The following is a 25,452-nucleotide window of genomic DNA, read 5'->3' on the forward strand; positions in this document are numbered from 1 at the left end:
GGGAATAAAACAAGCTGGAGCCAATCGGAGGCTGAATCAGGCGGAAGTTGGAAGGGGGCTGAGCTCTCCTGGCCGGAAAGCGGAAGCGGCATGCTCCGGGATCGTCCTGGAGAACAGGCGGCGCGGTTAGGTCTTGGCTTCAGAGAGCCTGAGGTCTGATGGAGGGAGCTAAAGGAGAGGGGCCGGCTGGAGACGGCGCCATGGAGAACAGCGTGGAGCATCCTCGGCAGCAGGACCACCTCATTCGGGATGGGGACTTTGTGGTGCTGAAGAGAGAGGACGTGTTCAAAGCCGTGCAGGTGCAGCGGAGAAAGTGAGTAAAGGTCCCCCTGGACTGGGGAGGCAGAGGAGGGAGAAAGAGAACCCCTTCGGCACCTTCCTTTCGGGGTCTGCCCCCAGAAGGCCCGGCCTTCTCCTCCCGGGCCACCCGATATAAGCCCAGAGGCACGTTTGATCATGCATCTCACACACCGGGCCAGGAGGAGAAGTAGGCATGTGGCCCTTGCCCGTGCTCCCTCTGCCGCCATCACTCAGCAGCCCTTCAGCTTCCGAGGTGCACGCTGTCTGGCCGTGGGCTCTACCTAAATGGTGGGCTGGGGATTTACCGGCCACTAGGACATCTTCCTTTCCTTAGGAGCTCAGCACCTAGATCTCAGTCTTCCTCTCTGCCTCTACCCTGATCCTCTATTTGGGGACTTCAGTTTACGTGTTGATATCCTCCTCAAAAACTTTGCTCTCCCACTTCATCAACCTCCTTAACTCCAGCGACCTAAACCTTCACTCCATCTCAGCTGCACACGGGGAGTCTCATCTTTCTTCTCCCTATCATCTATAAGTGTTCCACTTGGATCGAGAACTCTGAAATTTCTCTGAGGAACCTCCTACCCTGCTATCTAGCCCCTATGCTTCACTCCTCCAACACCTATTCATCATCATCACTTTGACTTCCAGTTCCCACCCGCTTTGCACTTTCAGGCCATTATCCCTGCTCTTTCACAGGGCTTGGCACATTGAGCTTAATAAATTCTTATTCATTCAATCATTCATTCATTCATTTCCTTCCCTTTCCACTTTTCACTCTAGTTAACCAGGTCAGCTATTCACTGTTCGCTACTCTCCAGCCATTTGCCTTCTTGACCTACTGCCACTCATACCTGGCCAAATTTCAGCCCTACATTACCCTTACCACCTGTCTCCCTCTAGCGCTACAGAACAGCATTGGAGGAATTCACACAACTTTGTTGACTGGGTCCACCATAAATTTGTTATCACTTATCAAATAGGCCTTCAGATTTTGTAGTGTGAAGATCAGTTGGTTTGGAGTCAGAGAATCTGGGTTTAAATCTCACCTCTATGTGTGAACGTGGGCAAGTCATTTTTCTGTTCTTGACCTCAAAGTTTTCTCATTTATGAAATGAGTCGATTGGACCAGATGGTTTTTAAGGAGAAGGGGTAGAAAGTTGGAGAGAGGCAAATTTAATTTAGGCTAAATGTAAAAAGAAACGTCTTAACAATCAAGTTATACAAAAGTGACATAAGCTGCCTGTAAAAGTAGGGTGCCTTTCATTGAAGGACTTCAATCAAAGACTGAGTGACTGCTTATATATATATATATATATGTATTGTGGAGGAGATTCTTGTTCATTTATGGGTTAGCTTAGATAGTTTTTCATGTCCTTTTCATTTCTGAGAGTCTTTGAATCTTCCTTTTCGTTTCAGGTGTTTCCATCTACCTTGCTACCTCTTTATCCTCTTCCTTGTCCCTTAAGGTGGATGTTCCCCTGGCCATCTTCCCTCACTACACTTTCTTCCTAGGCAATTTCATTCATTTCTTCAGCTTCTAATGTAACTTATTTGTAGAAGACTCCTAAATCAGTCACATACAATCTGAGATGTGAAAGGGATCTGAGAAGCCAGCATGTCTAGCTTGTACCTGACCAGGAATCATTTCTACAACATTGCTGTCAGATTACCATTTAGTTTCTGATTTAAATCTTCCAGTGAAGGAAACACCCATGTCTTTCTTCTGAACTCCAGACCTAACTTCATGGAGGAGATGGCGCCTGAAATCAGTTTAATTCAGGAAGCATGTTTTAAACACCTACCATGTCTCAGGCACTTTACTAAGCACTTGGGATTCAGAGATAAAAATGAAACTCCGAGGAGCTTGTATTCGACTTGGAGAGTGGGGTAGGGAAACATGTGGAAACAATATGTGAGCAGCCAAGTAAATCTAAATATATAAATAATAAATGCAAAACAATTTAGGGGAAGGGCACTAACAACTGAGGATATCCAGAAAGGCCTCTTATGGACAGAGCCATTTGAACTGAGCCTTGAAGAAATCTAGGGTTCTAAGGCAAAGGTGAGGAGGAAGAACATCTCAATCATTGGAAGATAGCCTGTGTGAAAGGCACAGAGTTGAGAGATGTGTTGTCATATACGGAAAGCGCCAAGTAGTTCAGTTTACCTGGAACATAAAGTTCTAGAGGGTGAGTAACAAGCAGTCAGCCTGGAAGGGCAGGCTAGAGACAGATTGTGAAGGGCTTTAAATGCCAAATAGGAGTATATATTTTATCATAGAGACAATAGGGCTCATTAGATCATAGATTTGAGTGGGCAAGGATTTCAGCCAGTCAGTAAGCATTTATTAAGTGCCTACTCTGTGCCTGCACTGTACTAAGCTCAAGGGATGCAAAGGAAAAAGACAGTCCCTGCCCTTGAGGATATCACAATCTAATTGGGAGAAACAACAAGTAAACTCTAGGTACAAACAAGCTGTATGTGAGAGATACTGAGGGGAAACTCTACAATTAAGAGAGATTGGGAAAGGTTTCCTATAGAAGATAGGATTTTAGCTTGACCTTGAAGGAAACCAGAAAGTGGAGTTGAGGAGGAGGAGCATTTCAGGCCTAGGGGATAGCCAGTAAAAATGTGTGAAGGCAAGGGATAAAGTATCTAGTTTGAGGAGCAGCCAGAAGGCCAGTGTCACTGGCTCTAAGAATGTGTGTGGACAGTGTCATAAGACTGGAAGGTGGGGGGATGTGCTGGGTTATGATTTGACCCTAGAGGTGATAGGGAGCCTCTGGAGTTTACTGAATAGTGAGATGATGTGGTTAGACATAAGCTGTAGAAAAATTAACTTTAGTGGCTGAATGAAGGATAAATTGGAATGGACAGATCTTTTATTAGTCCAGGGGTTAGACTGCAAAAGGAGTCCATGATAACAAAAAGTAATACCTTATCTAGTTTAATTTCTTCATTATACAAGTAAAGAAACTTAAGACCCAGAGAGATTAAGCAACATAGCCAAGGCCACACAGATAATAAGTAGCAGAAGTGGGAGCCATTGAAGCTTTTTGAGTACAAGCCTATGTGGTCAGAGGAGAGAGGGTAGGATCACCTTCAGAAAATTGTGAGGCTGCTTTAATGACACCAACCTTCTCATGAAAGCACAGCCTAATTTATTGATATTAACATTCTACCAGTGTTGCTATATGGCAATATGACATTGAAAACAACTGCCTCAATAGAAGTAGATACAACTGTCACACAGAGGACAATGGAGACATTCATGGTAGTTTTGAGCAGACTGCAGCATATAAGTGGCAAAAACCTCTGAAGGACAGGGATAAGAGACATCTTCAAGGAAGTGTATTATGGAAAGACAAGATGGCCTGGTCACATGGCAAGAATAATGATGACAGGTATACAGCCAGATTGCTCCACTGGTAGTCTTGTGATGTCAAAAGGAAATAAGGAAGGCATTTAGTTCATGTTGAATATATAAGAATACTTGGTCAAGAGTTGTACAGAATAAACATAGGTGGGTTTTGCTCTGTATTATTGAAGGAAATTTCTAAATTGTTGAGATCACAGAGCCATTCGAGCATTTGAGATAAGAAAAGGGCAGTTTATGGGGAAGCTAGTGTATTCTCTTTTGGACATGTTGGATTTGAGATGCTTGTGGAACATCTAGTTGGAAATTCCATTAGGCAGTTGGTGATACAGTATTAGAGCTCATGAGAGAAAATGGGGCTGAGTATATATAATCTAAGTCATCTGCATAGAGGTGATAATTGATCCTGTGAAAATGAGATTACAGAGAAAAAAGAACATCCAAGAAAAAGCTTTGGGGTACACCCATATGTAGGGTATGGGACATGGATAATAATCCTGCCAAAGAGCATAAGAATTGTTCAGACAAGTAGGAAATGAATCAGCTTATTGTACTGCTTATTGTAATTTTATTTGCACAGAATATTATTTTTCTTTATATTTGGGATGTGGCCCTTCCCTGCCTTCCCTCCCCCAAGATTCCTTTTGCTCTTTGACCTGATATAGCACGTTGTTTTACACCTTTCTATTTGCTAATTTACATTATCTTTATTAGATTATAAGCTATTTGAGGGCAGGAATCTTGTTTTATTCTTTTCTCCCCCAAAACTAACTTCATGTTCCATACACAATGGATTTTCAATAAATGCTTGCATTGAGTGTAATAATATATACTTGATAGTGATTTATGGACATTAAAATTAACCTTATCCTTCCTGCATTGGTAGAAATTTCTAAACCAAAGAAATCATATATCCTGTGCCAAAAGAATTTTTTTTTCTTTTACTCCTCTGTCATTTTCTATAGTTGACTTGTCTTCTCAGATAAATTGTAAGCCTTTTAAGGGCCAGACTTTATCTTCCACAGCCTACAGGGTCTACTAAGGTGCCTTGCAAGTATTGGGAACCTAAAGAAATGACTTTTGATGCCAGAAGCCTAGGGACCTTTAATATTAAGATACATTTGTGGTTTTCTTTGAAATGTAACTGAATCTATTCTTGTGTCAAGGTGTGGCCAGTAGGTTGTTATTCAATATATGTTGGCCCACCCTAGGATCTGAGTTCTGAAAAGGAAGCTCTCTTTTGGTTTCTGATCAATAGAAGGAAGTAAATGAAGAAGTACCTGTCTTTAGAATAAAAGAAGTATTGAAACTTTAAAATGAAGACAACTCTTAGAGATCAGACCCAGGGAGAGATTAATAAGATCAGAGATACTTAATATCTTTGGCTTTTAAAACATCGTCATTTTGTAACTTCCCCCTTTTGTTATTTTAAATCACTGTTTAGTTAGATCCTTCTAAAACCTAAAGATGGGCTGTGATTTTGTAGCAGGAGGGAAATGGGAGACATGGAAACTTGTGTCCCCCTAACAGATAATCTGAGAGGTGAGAAACCCCAGGGGAAGAAAGGGTAGTAGCAACAGAAGGGAGGGGAGAACCAGGCTGGCTCTGAGGATTGAAGTTGGCAGGAGGGCCCATGGAGAACCGCAGATGTGTAATAATTTTGGAATTGGTTGAGATATTTCTTTCCCTCCCCTCTTCTGTCCCCTGGTCTTTTGTCTTTCTTCCTTGACAGAGCTGGAGATCCTTCTGTAATGATTGTAGCTCATAAGCAGAACCATTCCCTATAACTCCAAGAGTTAAAGCTGAAGAATCATTACATTCCTGGCCAAAATCTCTTTCAGGTTAGAAATAGAACAAATCTTGAGATGTGAGAACACATTTGTTTGTACTTTGAATCTTTTTGAGTTGAAAAGGACTTCAGAAGCCATCCAGTGCAATTCATGCTTGAAAATAGTGTCTTTCATGACATTTCTAAGAAATGTTTGTCTTAGAGGTTCCCAAACTTATTTGGCCTACTGCTCCCTTTTCAGAAAAAAATTATGCAGCCCCCCACCCCCCAAAATCTACTTTCTTTCTTTAGAGTTTTTTTGAAATTTATGTCATTTCAAAAAGATATAAAACTTTTTTAAAAAAATGATGCATCTTAAAGTTTAATGATTTATTGTAAATTTGTGGGGTTTTTCCTGCATTGAAATTTTGATGGTGCAATGTTGCATCATTTAACCATATGATGTTTATTGTAATCAAGTCATTACACGCACATATTCCTGCCGATGTATGCTGGACTTCCCAACAATGTGCGACACACTTGCCTGCCAACACTTGCTTGTTAAGACCTGTCAGTGCACTTGACCACTAATTGGGTTATAGCTTGCATTTTGTGTATTTATTTGGAAAATAATGTAATCACTACGACTTTAACTCTGTTACACAACAGATGAAACATGTACAAATGGTTTTTCAAAATTTTGTTATCTTCTCTTCTTTCCTTATGCTTCCACCACCCCCTTATTTTTATTCAATGTTCCCTAATACACTGGAGGCTACTATCACCACCGCCCCATTGTTCCAGTGGGGACCCCTCCCCACAGAGGGGTATATTACTCACTTTGGGAACCTATGGCCAACCATTAAAATAATAATAACAGTTAGCACAAATATAGCACTTAAAGGTTGGCAAAGTGCTTTACAAATATTTATCCACACAATGACCCTAGTTCTATTATTATCATCCTCATTTTACAGTTGAGGAAACTGAGGCAGAAGTTAAGGGTCACAGGCCTAGGATCACACAACTAGGAAGTATCTGATGTGGATTTGAATTCAGATCTTCCTAACTTAAGTCCAACATTATCCACTTTGCCTCACTACTTTACTACCTCACTAATCTCTATTCTGTTTTTGATGGCTCTTTGGTTGTTGGGAAGTTTTTCCTCACATCAAGTCTAAATCTAACTATTTTCAGGGTGGCTAGGTAACTCAGTGGATAGAGCCCTGGTATCAGGAGGACTTGAGTTCAAAATCAGCTTCAGACACTTACCAGCCATGTGACCCTGGGCAAGTCACTTAACCCTGCAACTTCTGCCCTTTGTTCCTTGTTCAGCCAAGTTTGGATTCCAGCAGAAAAGGCTAATCTCTTTATAAACAACAGCATTTAACATTAATATTATATTGTATATAATATAAAATATAATAATATTTTAAAAAATACTTGAGAGCTCTCAACCTGCTTAGACTTTTTGGATTAAAGTTAGCATTGTTTTCAGATCCATAGAATGGATTTAAACCTGTATAACATTGTTTCTTACATCTTAGTGCCTTGTCCCTAATTTTTGTTTCCTGTCAACAAGAAAAAGAAAGAGAAAACATTTTTTTTGGTGCATATTGTCTATTTAAAAAGCAAGATCCACAATTTGCAACCAAAAACAAAGCAACTAGTAATTGGTTCTCAGAGGTTTGTTTGTTTGTTTGTTTGTTTGTTTGTTTTTTAATCAACTTAGCCTGACTACAGAGGACTTAAGTCTCTTGTTATCACCCGTCCTCCCTGGACCCTCAAAGAATTCAAGACTTACATTTTGCTGAGAATAAAAATCATTTATCTATCTGTGAAGGGGAGGGGCTGACTTAGAAGATTGGGAATGGGGTAATGGGATATATACAAATATTAATATCATTTGGAATTAATTATTTGTTACAAAAGAGGAGTGTAGATAAGGGAGGATCTGCTTAACCGGATGCTATTGACCCCATTTAATTATCTTCTGAGATGCCTGAATTGTCTTGAGAAACATGGATTACAGCATTGGACTAGAAGTCAAGAAACAAGGACTATTGTTATAGTGACTATTTTGAGTGAATCACAGTAATCTATCCCAGTTTCCCCACAATGAAAAGAAATCATAATATTCTCACTTCTTCATACTATCTCTGAATCAATCAATTAAAACATAAAACTTCTACTGTGTGCTGGTCGTTGTGCTAAGTAAACACTGGTCTCCTTGCTACTTAAAAGTGTATTTAAGGATAAATGAGTGAATAACATTGAACTACTTACACTGAAAATATCAACTATATTCAAGGTGGTAGTATTGATGTAGGATTTGCTTGAAAGTAGTTATTTTAGGGGCAGCTAGGTGGCGCAGTGGATAGAGCACCAGCCCTGAAGTCAGGAGGACCTGAGTTCAAATCAGGCCTCAGACCAAACACTTGACACTTATTAGCTGTGTGACCCTGGGCAAGTCACTTAACCCCAATTGCCTAAAAGCAAAAAAAAAAAAAAGTAGTTATTTTATTCATCATTTTAATCCAGTATATGAAACATCAAATGTAGAAAAAAATAGGATCCTTATTATAGGCATCTATTGGTAAAATATTAAGGCAGCATGATACATCAAAGAGCACTGGATTGGGAGTTGGGAAGATATTCCCTATCTGACATAGAGATATATCTAGAGCACCGGCCCTGAATTCAGGAGAACCTGAGTTCAAATCCGGCCTCAGACCAAACACTTGACACTTACTAGCTGTGCGACCCTGGGCAAGTCACTTAACCCCAATTGCCTAAAAAAAAAAAGAGAGAGAGAGAGATCTATGTCTATCTGTGAAAATAATATAGGACCTACCTCCCTGGGTTGTTGTGAGGCTTCTATGAGACAATGTCTGTAAAAAGCACTGCAGACTTTAGCACTGTATAAATGTAAGTTGTTTCTAGGTGGCACAGCAGATAGAGTGCTGGACATGGAATCAGGAAGACCTGAATTCAAATCTAGCCTCAGACACTTACTAGCTGTGTGACCCTGAGCAGTTTACTTACTTTGCTTCCTTATCTGTAAAATGGAGATAATAATGATAATCACCTATAGGTAGTAGGTGCTATTCAGAATAAAATGAGATATTTCTTAAATGCTTTGCAAACCTTAATATTATATAAATGCTAGCTGTTCACTTCACCTCCTTGTGCCTCAGTTTCCTTGTCTGTAAAAGGAGAGTGTTGGACTAGATGACCACTGAGGTTTCTTTAAGCTTTTTATCCATACAGCATTCCTCAGAGATATTGTGGGTTCAGTTCCAGACACTGCAATACAGAGAATGTCACAATAAAGAAAGTCACAAATTTTTTGGTTTCCCAGTGCATATAAAAGTTAGGTTTACATTATACTTTAGTCTGTTAAATGTGCAATAGTATTATGTCTAAAAAACAATGTATATACCTTAATTTCAAAAATATTTTAAGGCTGAAAAAATGCTAACCATCATCTGAGCCTTCAGTGAGTCATATTCTTTTTGCTGGTGGAGGATCTTGCCTCCATGTTGATGGCTGCTGACTGATAAGGGTAGGGGTGGCTGTGGCAGTTTCTTAAAATAAGACAATAATGAAGTTTGCCACATTAATTGACCCTTCCAAATGTTGAAAGATTTCTCTGCAGCATATAATGCTACTTGATAGCATTTTACCTGCAGTAGAACTTCTTTCAGATTTGGAGTCAGTCCTTAACTGTATTACTACTTTATCAACTAAGTTTATGTAATATTCTTCAATGTTGTTGTGTCTCATGGAATAGAAAGGCATGAGAAGAGAGGGAGACAGATGGGGAAATGGCAGGTCGGTGGAGCAGTCAGAACACGTAACATTTATTAAGTTTGGTGTCTTATATGGACATGGTTTGTGGAAACAATTGGAATAATAACATCAAAGATCACAGATCACCATAACATTTATAATAATATTGAAAAAGTTAATATTGTAAGAATTATCACAGCATAACACAGTCACAGTGTGAGCACATATATTGGAAAAATGGTGCCAGTAGATTTGTTTGACTCAGAGTTGACACAAACCATCAACTTGTAAAAAAAAACAAAAACAAAAAACTTCCCACAGTATCTGCAAAGTGCAATAAAACAAGGTATGCCTATAATCAATCCTATGCTTCCTCACTCAGTCAATAAGTTATTACTATTGGCGAGTCCCTGTATTAAATACTGGGGAGGTAGGCAAAAACAAAAACTCCCTGCCCTTAAAAGAGTTTAAATAGTAAGTATTCTCTTCAAACTAAAAATCAGTCAACCAGCATTAAGTGTCTGCTATATGCCAGGGACTGCTAGGTACTAAAGATACAAAGATAAAAAGTGAAATACTCAAAGGGTTTGTATTCCATCCATAGCTGCTTCATCTTCATAGCATTATTTGAAGAACTTCCATTTGTCTCTGATTTGCAGTGAAATAAACTTATATCACAGAGCTATATGAAGATTTCTAAATTTTTCCATTAAGTTGTCAGCAAATCATTGTCAGACTCATTTCACAAATTTGTAAAGTAGCAATGATATTTGTAAATATGTCTATATTGGATGGTTAGTTACCTGCCTGAAGGGAAGAGGTTAAAGTATAAGTCTTTTCTACTTCTGTGATTCCAGAAGAATGAATGTTATTTTAAATGAACAGAAATTGTACTATTTCTTCACCAGCTAAGCTCAACTGTTTTTCTGATCTTGCATTGTTTTATTTTTACGAAGGCCTTATGTTTTTATGTAATATGATATTATTTGCTTATTCAAACCCTTTGTTGTGTACATCATTTTTCAATTTCTTCTTTTCCCTATACAAAAACCCCCAAGTTTTTGGTCCCCCCCCCATATTGATTGCCCTTTGTATTCAGAAATGATTTTTGCTGGCAAATTTTTGTTGATTCATAGGAACCATTTGAATGAAAAGAATTGTAAAATTGTCTAGTCTTTTTTTCACATTTCATAGTGATATAATGGAAAGAACACGTGCTCTGGAGTCTGAGGACCTAGGCCAATATCCCACTCTGATATTACTACTTGTGTGACCTTGGTCCCTTAATTTCCTTGAGCCTCTGTTTCCTCATCTGTAAAGTGAAGGGGCTGGACTAAATGAGCTCCTAGATCTCTTCTGGTTCTAGCTTTATGATACTATGACTAGCTTATTTGATTAACTGCCTTCTTTTTCATCTCTTTCAGAAAAGTTACTTTTGAGAAACAGTGGTTTTTTTTGGATAATGTCATTGGACATAGTTATGGAACTACATTTGAAGTATCCAGTGGTGGGAATCTTCAACCCAAGAAGATGATGGAAGAGATCACTTCAGGTATGTCTTGTTTTTCAGGTATGGGAAATAGTTACTTAAACTTACAAAAGTCAAAAAGATCTTACAAATCAGAGGTTTTTGAAGAATCTGCTGTCTTACTTTGCTTGTAAGATTCTATTTTAAGAAATACCAGATTAGTTTGGGATTGTAGTTTTAAGAACCTCAGCATAGTGTAGTACCAATAATGCTGAATTGGGTGGTAGATTTAGGTTCTAATCCCAGCCTTTCCACTAACTAGCTATATAACCCTGAGTAAAGAACCACACACACGCCCTCCCCCCAGTTGCATCTATAAGACAAGACAGTTTGATCTGATGAACTCATGGAATGGATAGAGGACTGGACTTGGGGTCAAGAAGACCTAAACTGTCTTTAAGGTCCAATTCATCTTTTATTGTTACTGTTCTAATTTGGATGAAGAAATAAGTGTAACTTTTATCAGTGTTTTAAAAGCTAGGTTTTTTTATGCATTATAATTTAATCTCAGAAGCATTAAATTTTAGAGGCATTGTGGTATAGAGCACAGAGATGGTGTCATAGTCAGGAAGTGCTGAGTTCAGATATCATCTTTGACACATACAGGTTATGTGATCCAAGGCAAGTCACTTAACCTCTCTATGGTCCAGGCAACTCTCAGAGACTACAAGTTGCAGAGAAGGTGCTTATATGCATAGGTGAGGAAATTCTTCACCTGTCCTGATGAAATCATAGGTCAAGTTTTTTAAAAGCAACTTTAAATGTGAAAAATTTGTCCTATGAATTAAAAGTTTATAATGTTACTTTAGGACAAGAATATAATGAATCGATCTCTTTCCTTTAGAAACTAAAGAAGCTGGTATTGATAATCGAAATATAGTTGATGATGGAAAGTCTCAGAAACTTACTCAAGATGACATAAAAGCTTTGAAGGACAAGGGCATTAAAGGAGAGGTAATATTGAGAGTTTGCCCAGATATACTTAGGGATTTGCTTGGTTTTTAGTGAATTAAGGCACACAACTTCAGGTGAAGTGTAAGCACTGTTATTGTTATTACCTCTTCTCTTAATAAACATGTAAAGAAATGCCTTCATTTAAAAGTACCAAAGAGAGCTTTTTTCTTCTGTGGGAAACTTAAATGTTTGTTTTATTATTATTGACCCCCACACTTCTTAGCATGGATCTATCCTTGGCCCCCTTTCTCTCTTCTTTCTATCATTTTTTCCCTTAGTAATCTAATCTTCTTCCCTCTTTACGTAAATGAAACCTAATCTACATACCTCTCCCCTGAGTGCCAGTTACTTATTGTCAGCGGCCTACTGGACATTTCCACTTGTCTCTTCCATTGGCATCTCAGATTCATCATGGCTGAAAGAGAGCTCATTCTCTTCCTTTCCAAACCCATCCCTTTTCCAAACTTTACCTTTTTTATGCAGGGCTTCTCTGTTCTTCCAGTCACCCAAATTCATAACCTCATGATCATCCTTGCCTTTTTCTTCTCCTTCACTCCTCTTCTGTACTCAGCTGCCAAGTCTTGTCTTTTCTGGTTCTGCAATATCCCTTGTATCCATTCCCTTTCACCCATTTGCCTGGACCTATTTTAGTAGCTTCTCAGTTGTTCTCCTTGCTTCTACTTTATTCTTTCTAAGACACAGGTCTGACCATGTTGTGCCTTTGCTCAAAAGCTGTCAATAGTTCCCTATTTCCTTTAGAATAAAATACAAATTTCTCTGCCTGTTGAGTACCATCCTTAACCTACTTCCAACATACCTTTCTAGCCATATTTCCCATTATTCCTCCTCATGCACACTTATATTTCTGCCAAACTATTCCCTAAATTCAATTTTCCAGCTTTCACATCTGTGCATTTGCATAGACCATCCACCTTTCTTGGATTGTACTCCCCTTTCATCTCTACTTCTTAAAAGATCAGATGTTGCCTTCTCCATGAAGCCTTCCCTTGTATTCTTATCTCCCTTGCCATTTATTAATGTTCTCTCTCTCTCCTTAAATCATCTTCTATGTACTTATATTTGTGTACATGTTGTAATTTCCCCAGCTTCATGAGGCTTTTGTACGGTGTAATTTTTGTCGTATTTTTGGCATCCAGCACAGTGTCTTTTGTACATTGTTGGTGCTTAATAAATGTTTGTTGTGTCAAATTGAATTAATACTTTGTTTTTTATGAGGTGAGAGGATCCAGAATTAGACCTTTGTAAATGTACTAAAACCCTTTTTCCTTTGTCTAAAAATTTTAACTATTTGGTGTGCGATGTGGAATAACTCTTACTTTTCTTATAGGAAATTGTTCAACAGTTAATTGAAAATAGTACAACATTCCGAGATAAGACAGAATTTGCCCAGGATAAATATATAAAGAAGAAGAAGAAAAAGTAAGAATTGTATTACAAAGTTTCAAGTAGAAATAAGATAGGTTCAAAACATTTGTTCTCTACAAAAGGTGTTTTTTGTGTGTTTTATCTTTAGATATGAAGCAATCATTACTGTTGTGAAGCCATCTACCCGTATTCTTTCAATTATGTATTATGCAAGAGAACCTGGAAAAATTAAGTAAGCTATATTTCCTTTAAAAGTAGAAAACATGGGTAATGGAAAATAGTAGCTTATTATAATAAAGTCATGATTTTGAATAAACTTGGGAATTTGCTTATGTTGTACAAAGTATTTTACCACTTCATGAGTTCTGAGTTCTTTTATCACTTCAAAAATAATTAGTGACCCATTAGCTAGATGTTACATAATAGTACAAAACAAAGTATTTTTTGAAATGTGAGTAACAGTGGTGGAATCATTCTTTTTTCTTTAGCTACATGCGATATGACACACTGGCCCAGATGTTGACCTTGGGAAATATCCATGCTGGCAATAAAATGATTGTAATGGAAACTTGTGCAGGCTTGGTGCTGGGTGCTGTAATGGAGCGGATGGGGGGTAAGAAAGTTCCAGATTTCAAACTGTTCACACTTGAATTTAAGACTAAATATGTTGAATTGTTTTGGCAGCAGGTCTGAATACTGTATGCTGCCTTAATTTCAAAATATTGTTGGAAATGTTTGTGGATTCCTAATTGGAATCAGAAAGTTAGCTACTGTGTCCTCTTCCTCCTGAGGCAGGGTGACTTAAGATGATACCAAATTTAGTTCTAGCCTATTTGAAGCTCTCAGTGAAAACAGACTCCTAAAAACTCCTTGGGAGGTACCATGGAGTGAGCATCTTTTCTATGCCAAGGCCGAATAAGCTTATCATGTTTTCAAGTTGAGATCATTTAATAAAATTTCTTTGTTTCGAATAAGTGGTGGGGGGAAACTTGGCAAAAACTTTTTCTGGGTTTTTTCATATGGAACTCTCAATGGATTACTGTACCTTTATCTTTTAAAGATGTGGTTTCTTTTCTTTCAGGTTTTGGATCAATCATTCAGATGTACCCGGGAGGTGGTCCTGTTCGAGCAGCAACAACTTGTTTTGGATTTCCAAAATCTTTCTTTAATAGTCTTTATGAATTCCCCCTTGGCAAAGTGAACTGTCTTCTAAATGGAACATTTTCTTCCAAAGCTTTGCCTCCAGAGTCCAAAGACAGTATCTCAGTAGAAGAAAACAATGGCACTCTTCTTGATGACCTACAGACTTCTCCAAAGGAGATGGAAGAAAGTATTGTTGAAGTTATAGAAAACAACCATCCTCAACAAGAGACAATGGAAGTTATTTCTCAAGAGCCAGAATACAAGGAGCACAAAGAAAGAGGAAATAAAAAAGACTATGTAAGGGTCCCTCACCTTCTCATGGTGTTGTTTCTCCTCAATTCTCCCTATTCCTTCATTGAAACTGTAAATGTCACAATTATTGGAGAAAACGTTTTTTAATCTTTAAGAGAATTCTGTGATGTAATGGGGGAAAAATCACACACATTGGATTTGGAATCAAGGGACCTAGATTTGAATCTTCCCTTCTGCTTTCTACCTGTGGGACCTTGGGCAGCTCACTTCAGTTCACTGGCCTTCAGTTTCCTTATCCTTAGAGAGTTAGTATCCTTAGAGTGTCTAGTAGAAAAAGCAATGGGCTTGAAGTCAAGAGAGACCTGGGTTCACATCTGACACTTAGTAACCATGTGATAATGGGCAAGTCACCTCTTTAAGTCTGTTTTCTCATCTGTAAAATGACGATAATAACCTACATCACAGGGTTGTTGCAAGGGTCAAATGAGATAATGTATACAAAGCACTTTTCAAACTATAAAGAGCTATACAAATGTCAGAGTTTCTGATTAAAATGAAGGGGTCTAAATTTATGTTTTCTAGCTTTAGATGTATGCTCCATGACCTCTAAGTAGTTTAGCACAGTGCCTGGCACATAGTAGGTACTTAATAAATATTTGTTGACATAACTGTACAGGTTATTTGGATATCTCCTATGCTATACCTCGGTATTTTTATAACTGCTTCCTAAATTACATCTTCCTACTATTGTGGTCTGCCTGAATTGGTAGAGAAAGTTAAAGTGACCCTGGAGTAGATTGGAGATCCAGTGAAATGTCTGGGTCAGCACAGTTGATTGAGTTTTTAAGAAAAAATTTTTATTTTTCAAGATTCAAGAATTGCAAAGAAAACAAGAACAACAGAAGAAAAGACAGATAGAAGCTGCTACTCTATTGAATGAAAGAAATGCAGATGGGTGAGTGTGGGTAATATCACTTGTTGAATGCACATCGCTTATTTACATTAGTCACTAAACTATTCAAGTTCCAGAAAAACAGATGGCTTCTTATATATTTTTGTTTCTTAAAAAATGTCATTCTAGTCATCCTGCCATTTGTTCATCACCGTTATTGCTATTTTATTGCTTTGAATTAGTTACTTTGGCCACAAGAAAATTTAAACTGCTCTCAATTAATTACTTAGCAGTCTGGGTCAACTTTGTCTACTTTTTCTTTCTTTTGACTGTTCCACTTGGGTCCTAGTGATTGCATAGAAGGAGTGATGGTGTGGAAAGAGCACCTTGGTTCAAATCCTAGCTCTACCACTTACTGTGTGTGAGACCTTGGGCAAGTCAGTGAAGATCTTTAGGCCTCGGTAATACTCATCAGTAAAATGAAGAGTGTGGTATAGATGCCCTCTGAGGCCCCTTTCAGTTCTAGGTCTATGATCCTGTGACCCAGTGGGAGTAAAGATTAGTATCCTTATGCACCTGAAGGATATGAGGCTGAACTTAAAAGAAATCAGTCTAGGCATAAGTACAGATTTTAAAAGGCATTATAAGGCTTTTGACATATTACTACAGATAGAGCCTGGGCTAGAGACTGAACTTGTGATTTCAGTGATATAGGGAGCTGCTGGAGTGGAACTTTCACTGTCAAAAGAGACAGTAACTTTCTCTGCAATTTATAGGATTTGAAAGTAAGTCACTTGTCCAGGGACATACAGCTCTTCTGGAGCAGAGTCAGTCTTTGAACTCAGGTGTTCCTGGTTCTAAGGCCAGCACTACCCACTACAGCATACTGCCTCTCACCATATTAACACAGTAGATAAATGAAGCTTATTCTTATTGGGTACATCAGTGCTCTAACCTTGGGTGTTGGAGAAAAGGCTAGTAAAAATTGCATAGACTCCTAGATATTTTGGGGAAGAGGTAGATTTGGTCATCTGCAAGGCCATTTTAAATGGTTTTGAATTAATTTCCAAATGATTTTGAGAAAATCTTCAAAGCTGGTTTCATCTTTAAATAGTGCTTAGAGTTGCCAAATACCAACAGTGGGTACTAAGCCTTAATATTGAGAAAGTAGTAACCCTTGAGGGCAGCTAGGTGGCATAGTGCTTGGAATCAGGAAGACTCATCTTCCTGAGTTCAAATCCAGCCTCAAAAATTTACTAGCTATGTAACCCTGGGCAAGTCATTTAACCCTGTTTGCCTCAGTTTCCTCATCTGTAAAGTGATCCGGAGAAGGAAATGGCAAACCACTCCAGTATCTTTGCTGCAGGATGGGGTCACAGAGAGCTAGACATGACTGAAACGACTGTGCAACAACAAAAAGCAGCCTCTGTTGGTTTGAGTTTCCAGAAAGTTACTTCAATGATTTCTTTTGTGTGTTTATATAATTGAATGTATCTAATAATTTTAAAGTCTTACCAAAATAGCATATTCTCCTTGAAGAGAAAAATAATTTGTCCTTTTTTTTTCCTTTTTTTCAGTTTAATTATAGCCAGTCGATATCACCCAACTCCACTGGCTCTTTCTTTGCTGGAATTTGTTGCTCCTTCAAGGCCTTTTGTTGTCTACTGTCATTATAAAGAGGTAATGCTATATTGGGTTGACGTGGATTTTTCTGTGTGGCTGAGTGAATAATAGAATGCTTAAGATTTGGGATGATGAAAAAGCCTGCTAAATTCTGTTCTTAAATTTCTGTCCAGAAAATATTATTTAAGCTATATGTTTTCTTTATCCTTCAGCCACTGGTAGAGTGCTATACAAAATTAAGAGAAAGAGGAGGAGTTATTAATCTCAGGCTATCAGAAACCTGGCTCAGAAATTACCAGGTATGTATTTAAATAAGTTGTGCTGTGAAATAAGAAAATATATATTGTATTAAATACATAAGTCGTTTCACTTCTGTCTCCACAACTCTTATATCTGACTTCTTTACTCATATGGCTACCCCCCCCCCCCGTTCAGGCTGTTATCACCTCTTTCTTGGACTATTACAGTAGCCTTCTCATCATTCACCCTGCCTCAATACTCTCCCCACTCCAGTCCATCCTACTACACCTTGCTGCCAAAGGGATTTTTTTAAGTGTAGGTCAAATTATGTCACTTCCCTACCCAATAAATTCTAGGAACTGCCTCTTGTCTTTAGTATCAAATATAAGCTCTTTTGTTTGGCTTTTAAAGCCTTTCACAATGACCCTCACCAGCCTTATGACAGAAGGCTTCCCTTCCTGCATTCTGCAGTCCAGCCAAACTGCTTTCTTGCTGTTCTTCATACATTATACTCCATCTCCCACATTCACATTTTTGTCCTGGCTATCCCCTATTCTTGGCGCCTTCTCCTTCCTCTGTTCAAGTATCACCTATGTGAGAACTGTCTTCATCATACTAGCTGTTAGTGCTCTCTTGCCCCAAATTTACCCTGTAATAATATGTACATAATTTTGTATGAAATTTGCTTCTAAAAATGTTTCTCTTCATAAAATATACAGTTCTTGACAGCAGGAACTGTTTCCTTTTTGTCTTTGTATTCCCAGAACCTATTAAGAGTTTCAGACGTACATCAGGTGTTTAATAAATGCTTGTTGATTGATCAAGTATTGTTGAGTGTGCAGTCATTCAGATTTCTGGATTAAATTCTGCATAGTTTAGGAAATTGGCAGTTATTAATTAAGGAGCATTTTAAAATATGAAAGATTTGTTTTTATGAAGCTTTCTGTCTGTAGACCAAATTTGCTTGAACTTTTAAAAAAAATTACAATTAACTGTTTTTGTTTGTGTTAGTAGACACAACCTATACTCAGACATTAGTGAGAATTGAGACTTCTGTCACATCAGTCCTTTTCAGTCCCAGTTATGTGACCACCATCTAACTTCAGACTTTCATCACCTAGGCTATTGCAGTAGCCCCCTCATTGAGTTCCCTGTTTCTGGTCACGTCTCTCTCCCTTTGCCCTTACGATCCATCTTTCACACAACTGCCAAAATAATCTTTTCAAAACATGGGTCACCCTGTAGCACTTGCCTCACCAAACACCTCTTGGGACTGTTTATTGCCATTAAGTTAAAATGCAGCTCGTCAGTTTGGCATTCAAAACACTTCTCAGTCTGGCTCCAGACTCCCTGTCCAGACTTACTTCACATTGCTCCCTACTTGTACTCTGGTCCAGTCACCCTGGTATGTGGGTTGTTCTCTGAATTCACCCTTCTACCTCCCATCTCTGTCCTTCTTTCCAGATTGTACTCCTTCCCTTGCCTTCCATCCTTAGGTTAAAAGGCTTCCTCAAATCAACTCAGGGACCATCTCCTATGAAAAATCTTTTCTTCTCTCCCTGGTTGGTACAGTGCTGTAAGTTTATTGACTTACACAATAAATCTTGCATCTTTAAAAAAAAAATTTTTAACATGCAGCATGTCCTTTTGTTGCAGTCATTTGTTTTACATGATTTAGCATTGAGGTCATGAGATTTTTGACTCATATTCTTTCATTTTTTGTAATGAAACCACTTTTTAAATCATTTTGCATATTGTGTACCTTTGACTAACAGCCCATTTTTCAATGTCCAGCCTTGATTGTGGTTTATAGGTTCTCAGTGTGGTTTAAATCAGATAAGTCCCTATGCCACAGAAGCATATTTATCCCTACCTCTTTGATAAATTTCTTGACTTTCTGTGGGGTATGGAATAATATAAAAAGATAAAGCAGTGTTCTCTCTATAATTAGGAATTTCTATAATTCTGGCATAATGTTACTTCTCATTATATCAGTATATTGTTAGAGTTCATCATTCCCTCAAAAAAGATGAATTTCTAGGCTCACTGAGAATAAAAAAACCCCTAAAACACTCTTTGGGGTAGATGCCTAATGACTAGAATTAGATTGTACACATTTACCTAACTGCTCTTGAGAGTGCTTTAGTATAGTTTCAAATAAAAAAAGTAGCATAAGTAAAGGAATCATTTCTCAGTGTTTAATACTTTAGTCTTTTTATTGTTTTGTCTGTAACAGTAATTTCATCTTCATAACAAAGGTTAGCAGAGAGAGAGAGAGAGTGTGTGTGGCTTAGCACTGTTTTTCCAAACTTGAGGAGCCTTTGCAACACTGTAGAAGGGTTAGGTCCTGATGAAAGTCTTTACTTGTTTTCTGAGGATTAATCAGGCTGTTGTGTAGCGATAGTTTGTCAGTTCTTGATGTTTTTCATTTTTGACCCTCTTTTCCGTTGCTCTTTGGTGTGATTGATTTTATTTCATTGTAGGTTTGAATAATCTTTGAAATTTTTTACTCACCCTGTCAAGTCACTGTGACATATCTTACAGTCATTGATTTTTGCTCTTTTAAGAGCAACAACTTTTATACATTTCCTTGTAGTATTCTACTTTCTTAAACATAATATATTTAAAAAGACAACAGAAAAGATCATGTAGTATGGACTCATCTAATAGGTGGGACTAAAAGGTGGGAAAGTTAGCTCAGTCTCGTTTTATCTATGGTCAGGGTCAGATGTTTTAGCCTAATATCCATAGAAGCATGAAAGCTTGACCATTGCTGTCACAAAATGAAACCATATTAAAATTATCTCACATTCAGGTAATTTACATATCACCTATAGTGCTGTCTACTTTCACAGATTTTCTTGTATTTGCCTATTTGGGCAGATGCTCTTTCCCCATTAAAATGTAAGCTTCTCACGGGGAAAATATTGTTTCCTTTTGTTCGTTTCCTCAACATCTTGCATAGTTCACAGTATATACTTAATTTTTTAAAAGGCAATTGGGGTTAAGTGACTTGCCAGGGTCACATAGCTAGTGTTAAGTGTTTGGTCTGAGGCCGAATTTGAACTCAGGTCCCCCTGACTTCAGGCCCATGCTCTATCCACTGCGCCACCTAGCTGCCCCTATAGTGGGTACTTAATGAGAGTGTGAAAAGCTGTTGAGTTGAACTCAAACAATGTTAATAATAATTCATTTACATAGCATTTTAAAGTTTACAGAGTACTTTTAGTTTTGAGTTTGCTTTATAGTAAAATGTATGGAGGGCAGGTAGGTGGTGCAGTGGATAGAGTGCCAGGCCTAGAGTCAGGAAGACTTATATTTATGAGTTCAAATTTGGCCTCAGACATTTACTAGCTATATGACCTTGGGCAAGTCACTTAACCCTGTTTGCCTCAGTTCCTCATTTATAAAATGAGCTGGAGAAGGAAATGGCAAACCATTTCATTATCTTTGCCAAGAAGACCCAAATGTTGTCACAAAGAGTCCCAATCACACCTGAACAACAAAGTACATTTGGAGACTTCTAAAGTGTCTGCTTCTCTTTAGAGTCATCAGATTTTAGAGCCAGAGGGAATCTTCAAGATATAGGCCAGAGGTTCTTACCTGTTTTTTTTGTGTCATGGACTCCTTTGGCAGTCTGGTAAAGTTTATGTATGGACCCCTTCTCAGAATAATGTTTTTAGAAAGTATGTAGGATTACAGAGGAAACCAATTAGATTGAAATAAAGTTATCAGTATTAAAAAAACAAAAACAAATTCATATTCCTCTTGAAAACTATCCACATACCCATACTCCAGAATTAGAACCCCTGATATAGTCAAATCCCCTTCATTACAAATAGTCCTCATATCTTTTTTAAAAAAGTTTTAATACTTTTAATATTAGTCACATCCTAACATGCCCCACCCTCCTCCACTAACACCATTCCCTTATAGTAGAAAAACAATTAAGCAGTAGTGACTGTTTGCTAGTGTATTCAACATTATTATCCACTTTTAGTATATCAGTTCTGTCCTGAAAAGAATGAAGTATTTTTCACCCTGGGTCTGCTGGAACCAAGGTTACTCAAACCTCACCTAGCTGACTTAAGGGTCATGGAGCCAAAACGAACCTTGAAAATCCATAGGTTATAGAACATTGTAAAAAGCATTTTCCCCTTTTATTACCAAAAAAAAGTAGTCTTCATATTTAAATAACTCAGGACTGCAGTTTTATTAATAATTTTCAAAAGAAGTATAAACTTGGTTTTCTGTGCTTTTCTGTCTTGTGTCCATTTCTAGCTGTATCTTTGGTGTCCCTCATTGAGTGACCTGGACTCTAGAAGTCAGGAGTAATAATTTCATTGCTGATGCTAGCAAGCATTGTGATCTTAAATTATTTAACCCTTCCTGGGCATAGTTTCTATCTACTTGCCTTACAGGGCAGTTTTGAGGAAAGTGCTTTGCAAATCTTAAACTACTGTGTAATTGTGAGTTTTTATTTCTTCATCTGTAGAAGAAACTGGAAATGATTGGATTAGATCATTAAGATTTTTAAATAACTTTCTTCCAAAGGGCATTATGAATAATTTAACACAAAGTTTTAAATGTTACATTCGAATCTTAAATTTGCCTTGTATTAGAAAACCTAACATTTCTCTTTTGGTTAGGTTCTGCCAGATCGAAGTCATCCCAAATTGATGATGAGTGGAGGTGGAGGTTATCTTCTCTCAGGCATCACTGTTGCCAGTGATAAACAAAAATCAGAGTCCTGTGTATTAGAGTTACAAAAGACTGAAGAGCCAACAGCTAAAAAGCGAAAAGTTCAGGAGTCTGACTCAACTCTTGAAGATCTACCTTGATTTTACTTCCAAGGATTCTTTGAATTATCAATTCACATTCTTAACATGCCATTACCAATTTGCTCCTTGGTACCACAAGAGCATGTTTACACAGCCATTCTTGGAAACCTGGATGTGTTAATGTATTTTAAAGAAGCTTTTCCCAGTTAACACCTGGCTATTGGGAAGGAAAAAAAATTCTCCAACCCACTTTATGGACAAAGGTGTCGGATCTACTCTGGCATGAAGGTGCTGGGAAAAGCAAAGCCTTTTGGCATGAAATGGAATTAAGTTCGACTTAACTAAGATCACTTCTGTGTCTTAAAAGTGTGTCAATTAGTGTCTTAAAAATTCAGATAAAATAAGAAAAAGAATCCCAACACATTTTGTATATAAGACTCAACTTGGTTTTAACTAATTGAAAATTCTTTAGTCATATGCACATACATGTGTATTTGAAAGGATTTATGGAAGAAAAGTTTAAGCAATATGGGAGGTTTTATATAATTTGCATACCAAATATTTACTATGTCTCTCCAGTGGTATTATGTACATTTTAAAATTGCATTGGTTTTTATTATTTTTAATATTTGACAACTTGAAGTTGTGAATTTTTGTTTTATTGCTATCTATCATGGTATATGGAAGGGTCGTGGTGGGGTTACTTAGTTTTTGTTAATTTTCAAAAGACTTTCATTCTCCATTTCCAATAAAACTATTCTATTTTTTCTCTCAGTTAAGGGGATTTTTTTGTATATGGTTTTGTTTTTGTTTTTGTTTTCATGAGGGATCTCTTTCTTATAAAGGGGCAAATGGGCCGTCAGTACTTGAGGTGTGACAATAAAATAATGAGACTTTTTCACATGATTTATAAAACTAGTCTCATCTAGTTTCTCACCTCAACCTGATACATTTTAAAGAGTCTTCTGTTTCAAGACTATAAATTAATGTAGTCTGAGGTGTGACAATAAAATAATGAGACTTTTTCACATGATTTATAAAACTAGTCTCATCTAGTTTCTCACCTCAACCTGATACATTTTAAAGAGTCTTCTGTTTCAAGACTATAAATTAATGTAGTCAGTGATGGTCATGATGCCAGTTTGCTGAGCCTTAGCATAATTAGGTAGTTAGATTTTTAAAATTTTTAATAAATTGGCCTTGATTTCATTATTCATTTGCAACTGAAGAAAGGTTTTCAGATTATGCCCAAGACAGATGATTTGTATTCAGAGTTTTTGAATATGTTTGTTGACATGGTGTGGTTATTAATATTTATTCAAATATTAATAATTTATTATTAATGTTATCTTACTGTGAAATTCTCATGGGAAAAAGAGTTAGAGGATATTCATGATCAGCCTTATGTTATTTAAACTAGATCTGTACTTTGTATTCTGATAATGGCAAATGATAATTATTGACAAATACACATCTTGTTATTTTTATCTTAGCCAGCTATGCATTTCATACTGAAACTTAGCTCACAGTAAATCTATGTTTTTCTAATGCCACTATCTGAGTACATTGTGAAACATGGGCTATAATGAACAGAGAAGACATTTGTCTGGTTAGAGATTCCAGTCCTACAAGTATTATTAATTGTCTGCTCTGTGCAAGGTCCTGTGCGACGTAATAAGGGTACAAAGACAAAACAAAATACAGTTCCTGACCTCAAAGAACTTAATTCTACTGGAATGTATTGTTATTGTTAACTTGCAGACATGGTTCATAAATCTAACGGGTGAGATTATAGTAACCTATTACACAATGACTGTCTTTTTAAAATTATTTATTTACTTCTTTTGTAATCATTTATTATCTCTTCCTCCCACTGCTCTCCCTGCTTCCCCAATTGAACAATTAAAAAAGCACGAACAATAAAACATTCATAACAAACGTATCTAGTCCAGCTAAATGATTCCACATGGATCACAGGCAAAAGTTTATGTCTCCTTTTTTCATTTTAAGTCTGTCACATTTCTGGCAAGAGGTGGGTGGCATGTTTCATCTTTAGTGTTCTGGACTAATGGTTTATCATCACACTGGTCATAGTTCTAAAGTCTTGCAAAAGATTTTTACCCTCTCTATGATGTTGTCCTTGTATAAATTCTCTTGGTTCTGCTCATTTCACTTTGCTTCAGTTCAGCTCATAAAGGTCTTCCCAGTTTCCTTTGAAGCTCTCCATTTCAGCATTTGTTATGATACAGTATTTTGCCTTCATATACCATGATTTATCTAGCCATTCCCTAATAGAAGGGTACCCTCTTGGTTTCCACTTTGGGGCTACTACAAAAAGAGATGCTATAAATATTTTTGTTCATACAGATCCTTTTCCTCTTATCTCTTTGGAGTATGGGCTTAGTTTCAAATTGCTTTCCAGAATGGCTGGACCAGTTTACTGCTCTATGAACAATGTACTCTTCTATTTTTTCCAAAGCCCCACCAACATTTGATTTTTAAATTTTTTTTTTTGTGGTCTTTGCCAGTCTGATGGGTGTGAGGTAGAACCTCAGAGTTGCTTTAATATGCATTTCTCAAATTATAGTGATTTGGAACATTTTTTTTCCATATGGTTGTTGATAACTTGGATTTCTTACTTTGAAAACTGCATATTGATACCCTTTCATCTGTTGGGAATGACTGTTCAAAATGATTACATTTTTTTAAAAATAGCAGCTGGTCCAATTTAAGCCTTTGCTATTCATTCCTTATCTAGAACTACTTTCAGCCTGGGATTCATTTATTATCCAGTATTACCACTACTTTTGGGGAGCAAGGCACAGGTAAGTACTAGTGCTTTGAATGTTGATTTTCAACTAAAGCACCGTAGAGCTAACTGGGAAGTATAAAGTAGGAACTGAAATGATTAGTATCAGCAGCAGTTGAAAAATAATCGCTATTTTTCTTGTGTATATGATTTGTGCCATCCTTTTGTATGAATGATGAAGTTAACCATAGGAAAACTGCAGAAATGTAGAAATGTGTAGAGTCCAGGCTACTCATTGTTGTTGTCGTTGTTCAGTTGTTCCAGTCATGTCCTACTCTTTATGACCCCACTGGGGGTGTTCCTGGCAAAGATACTAGAGTGGTTTGCCATTTGCTTCTCCAGCTCATTTTATAGATGAGGAACCAAGGCAAACAGGGTTAAGTGACTTGCCCAGGGTCACACAGGTTAGCTATAGTATATTTAAATAATGGAAATTTGTTTTTTGCTAGGCAGTAGGGTTAAGTGACTTGCCCAGGGTCACACAGCTAAGTGTCAAGTGTCTGAGGCTGGATTTGAACTCAGGTCCTCCTGACTACAGGGCGGATGCTGTATCCACTGCGCAACCTAGCTGCCCATAAATAATGGAAATTTTTTAACCTAACAGT

General features: G+C 37.4%; 1 protein-coding gene across 2 annotated transcripts; it reads left to right on the top strand.

The window, feature by feature from the left end:
- Window positions 1–77: 77 nt before the first annotated feature.
- TRMT6 (tRNA methyltransferase 6 non-catalytic subunit) lies at window positions 78–24,889 on the top strand. 2 transcript variants are annotated; one of them, XM_020985521.2, is made up of 11 exons: window positions 78–313; window positions 10,664–10,791; window positions 11,612–11,721; window positions 13,070–13,161; window positions 13,256–13,339; window positions 13,596–13,720; window positions 14,189–14,547; window positions 15,372–15,457; window positions 16,972–17,074; window positions 17,230–17,316; window positions 24,797–24,889. In XM_020985521.2, the coding sequence occupies exons 1-11, from the start codon at window positions 159–161 to the stop codon at window positions 24,872–24,874; spliced, it is 1,407 nt and encodes a 468-aa protein (XP_020841180.1). In that variant the 5' UTR covers window positions 78–158; the 3' UTR covers window positions 24,875–24,889. The 2 variants fall into 2 exon arrangements, with proteins under 2 accessions (XP_020841180.1, XP_020841176.1); XM_020985517.2 differs by lacking the exon at window positions 24,797–24,889 and adding an exon at window positions 21,907–23,976.
- Window positions 24,890–25,452: the final 563 nt, after the last annotated feature.

The sequence above is a fragment of the Phascolarctos cinereus genome, unplaced genomic scaffold, assembly GCF_003287225.1.
Source record: "Phascolarctos cinereus isolate Bilbo 61053 unplaced genomic scaffold, phaCin_HiC Scaffold_2;HRSCAF=192, whole genome shotgun sequence".
Lineage (NCBI taxonomy): Eukaryota > Metazoa > Chordata > Mammalia > Diprotodontia > Phascolarctidae > Phascolarctos > Phascolarctos cinereus.

Excerpts from the sequence above, each read along its gene's own strand:
- TRMT6 (XM_020985517.2), top strand. The coding sequence starts at position 159 with ATGGAGGGAGCTAAAGGAGAGGGGCCGGCTGGAGACGGCGCCATGGAG. Across the intron at positions 11,722-13,069 it reads ACAAGGGCATTAAAGGAGAG|GAAATTGTTCAACAGTTAAT; the intron begins GTAATATTGAGA and ends CTTTTCTTATAG. Across the intron at positions 17,317-21,906 it reads CCTGGCTCAGAAATTACCAG|GTTCTGCCAGATCGAAGTCA; the intron begins GTATGTATTTAA and ends TCTTTTGGTTAG.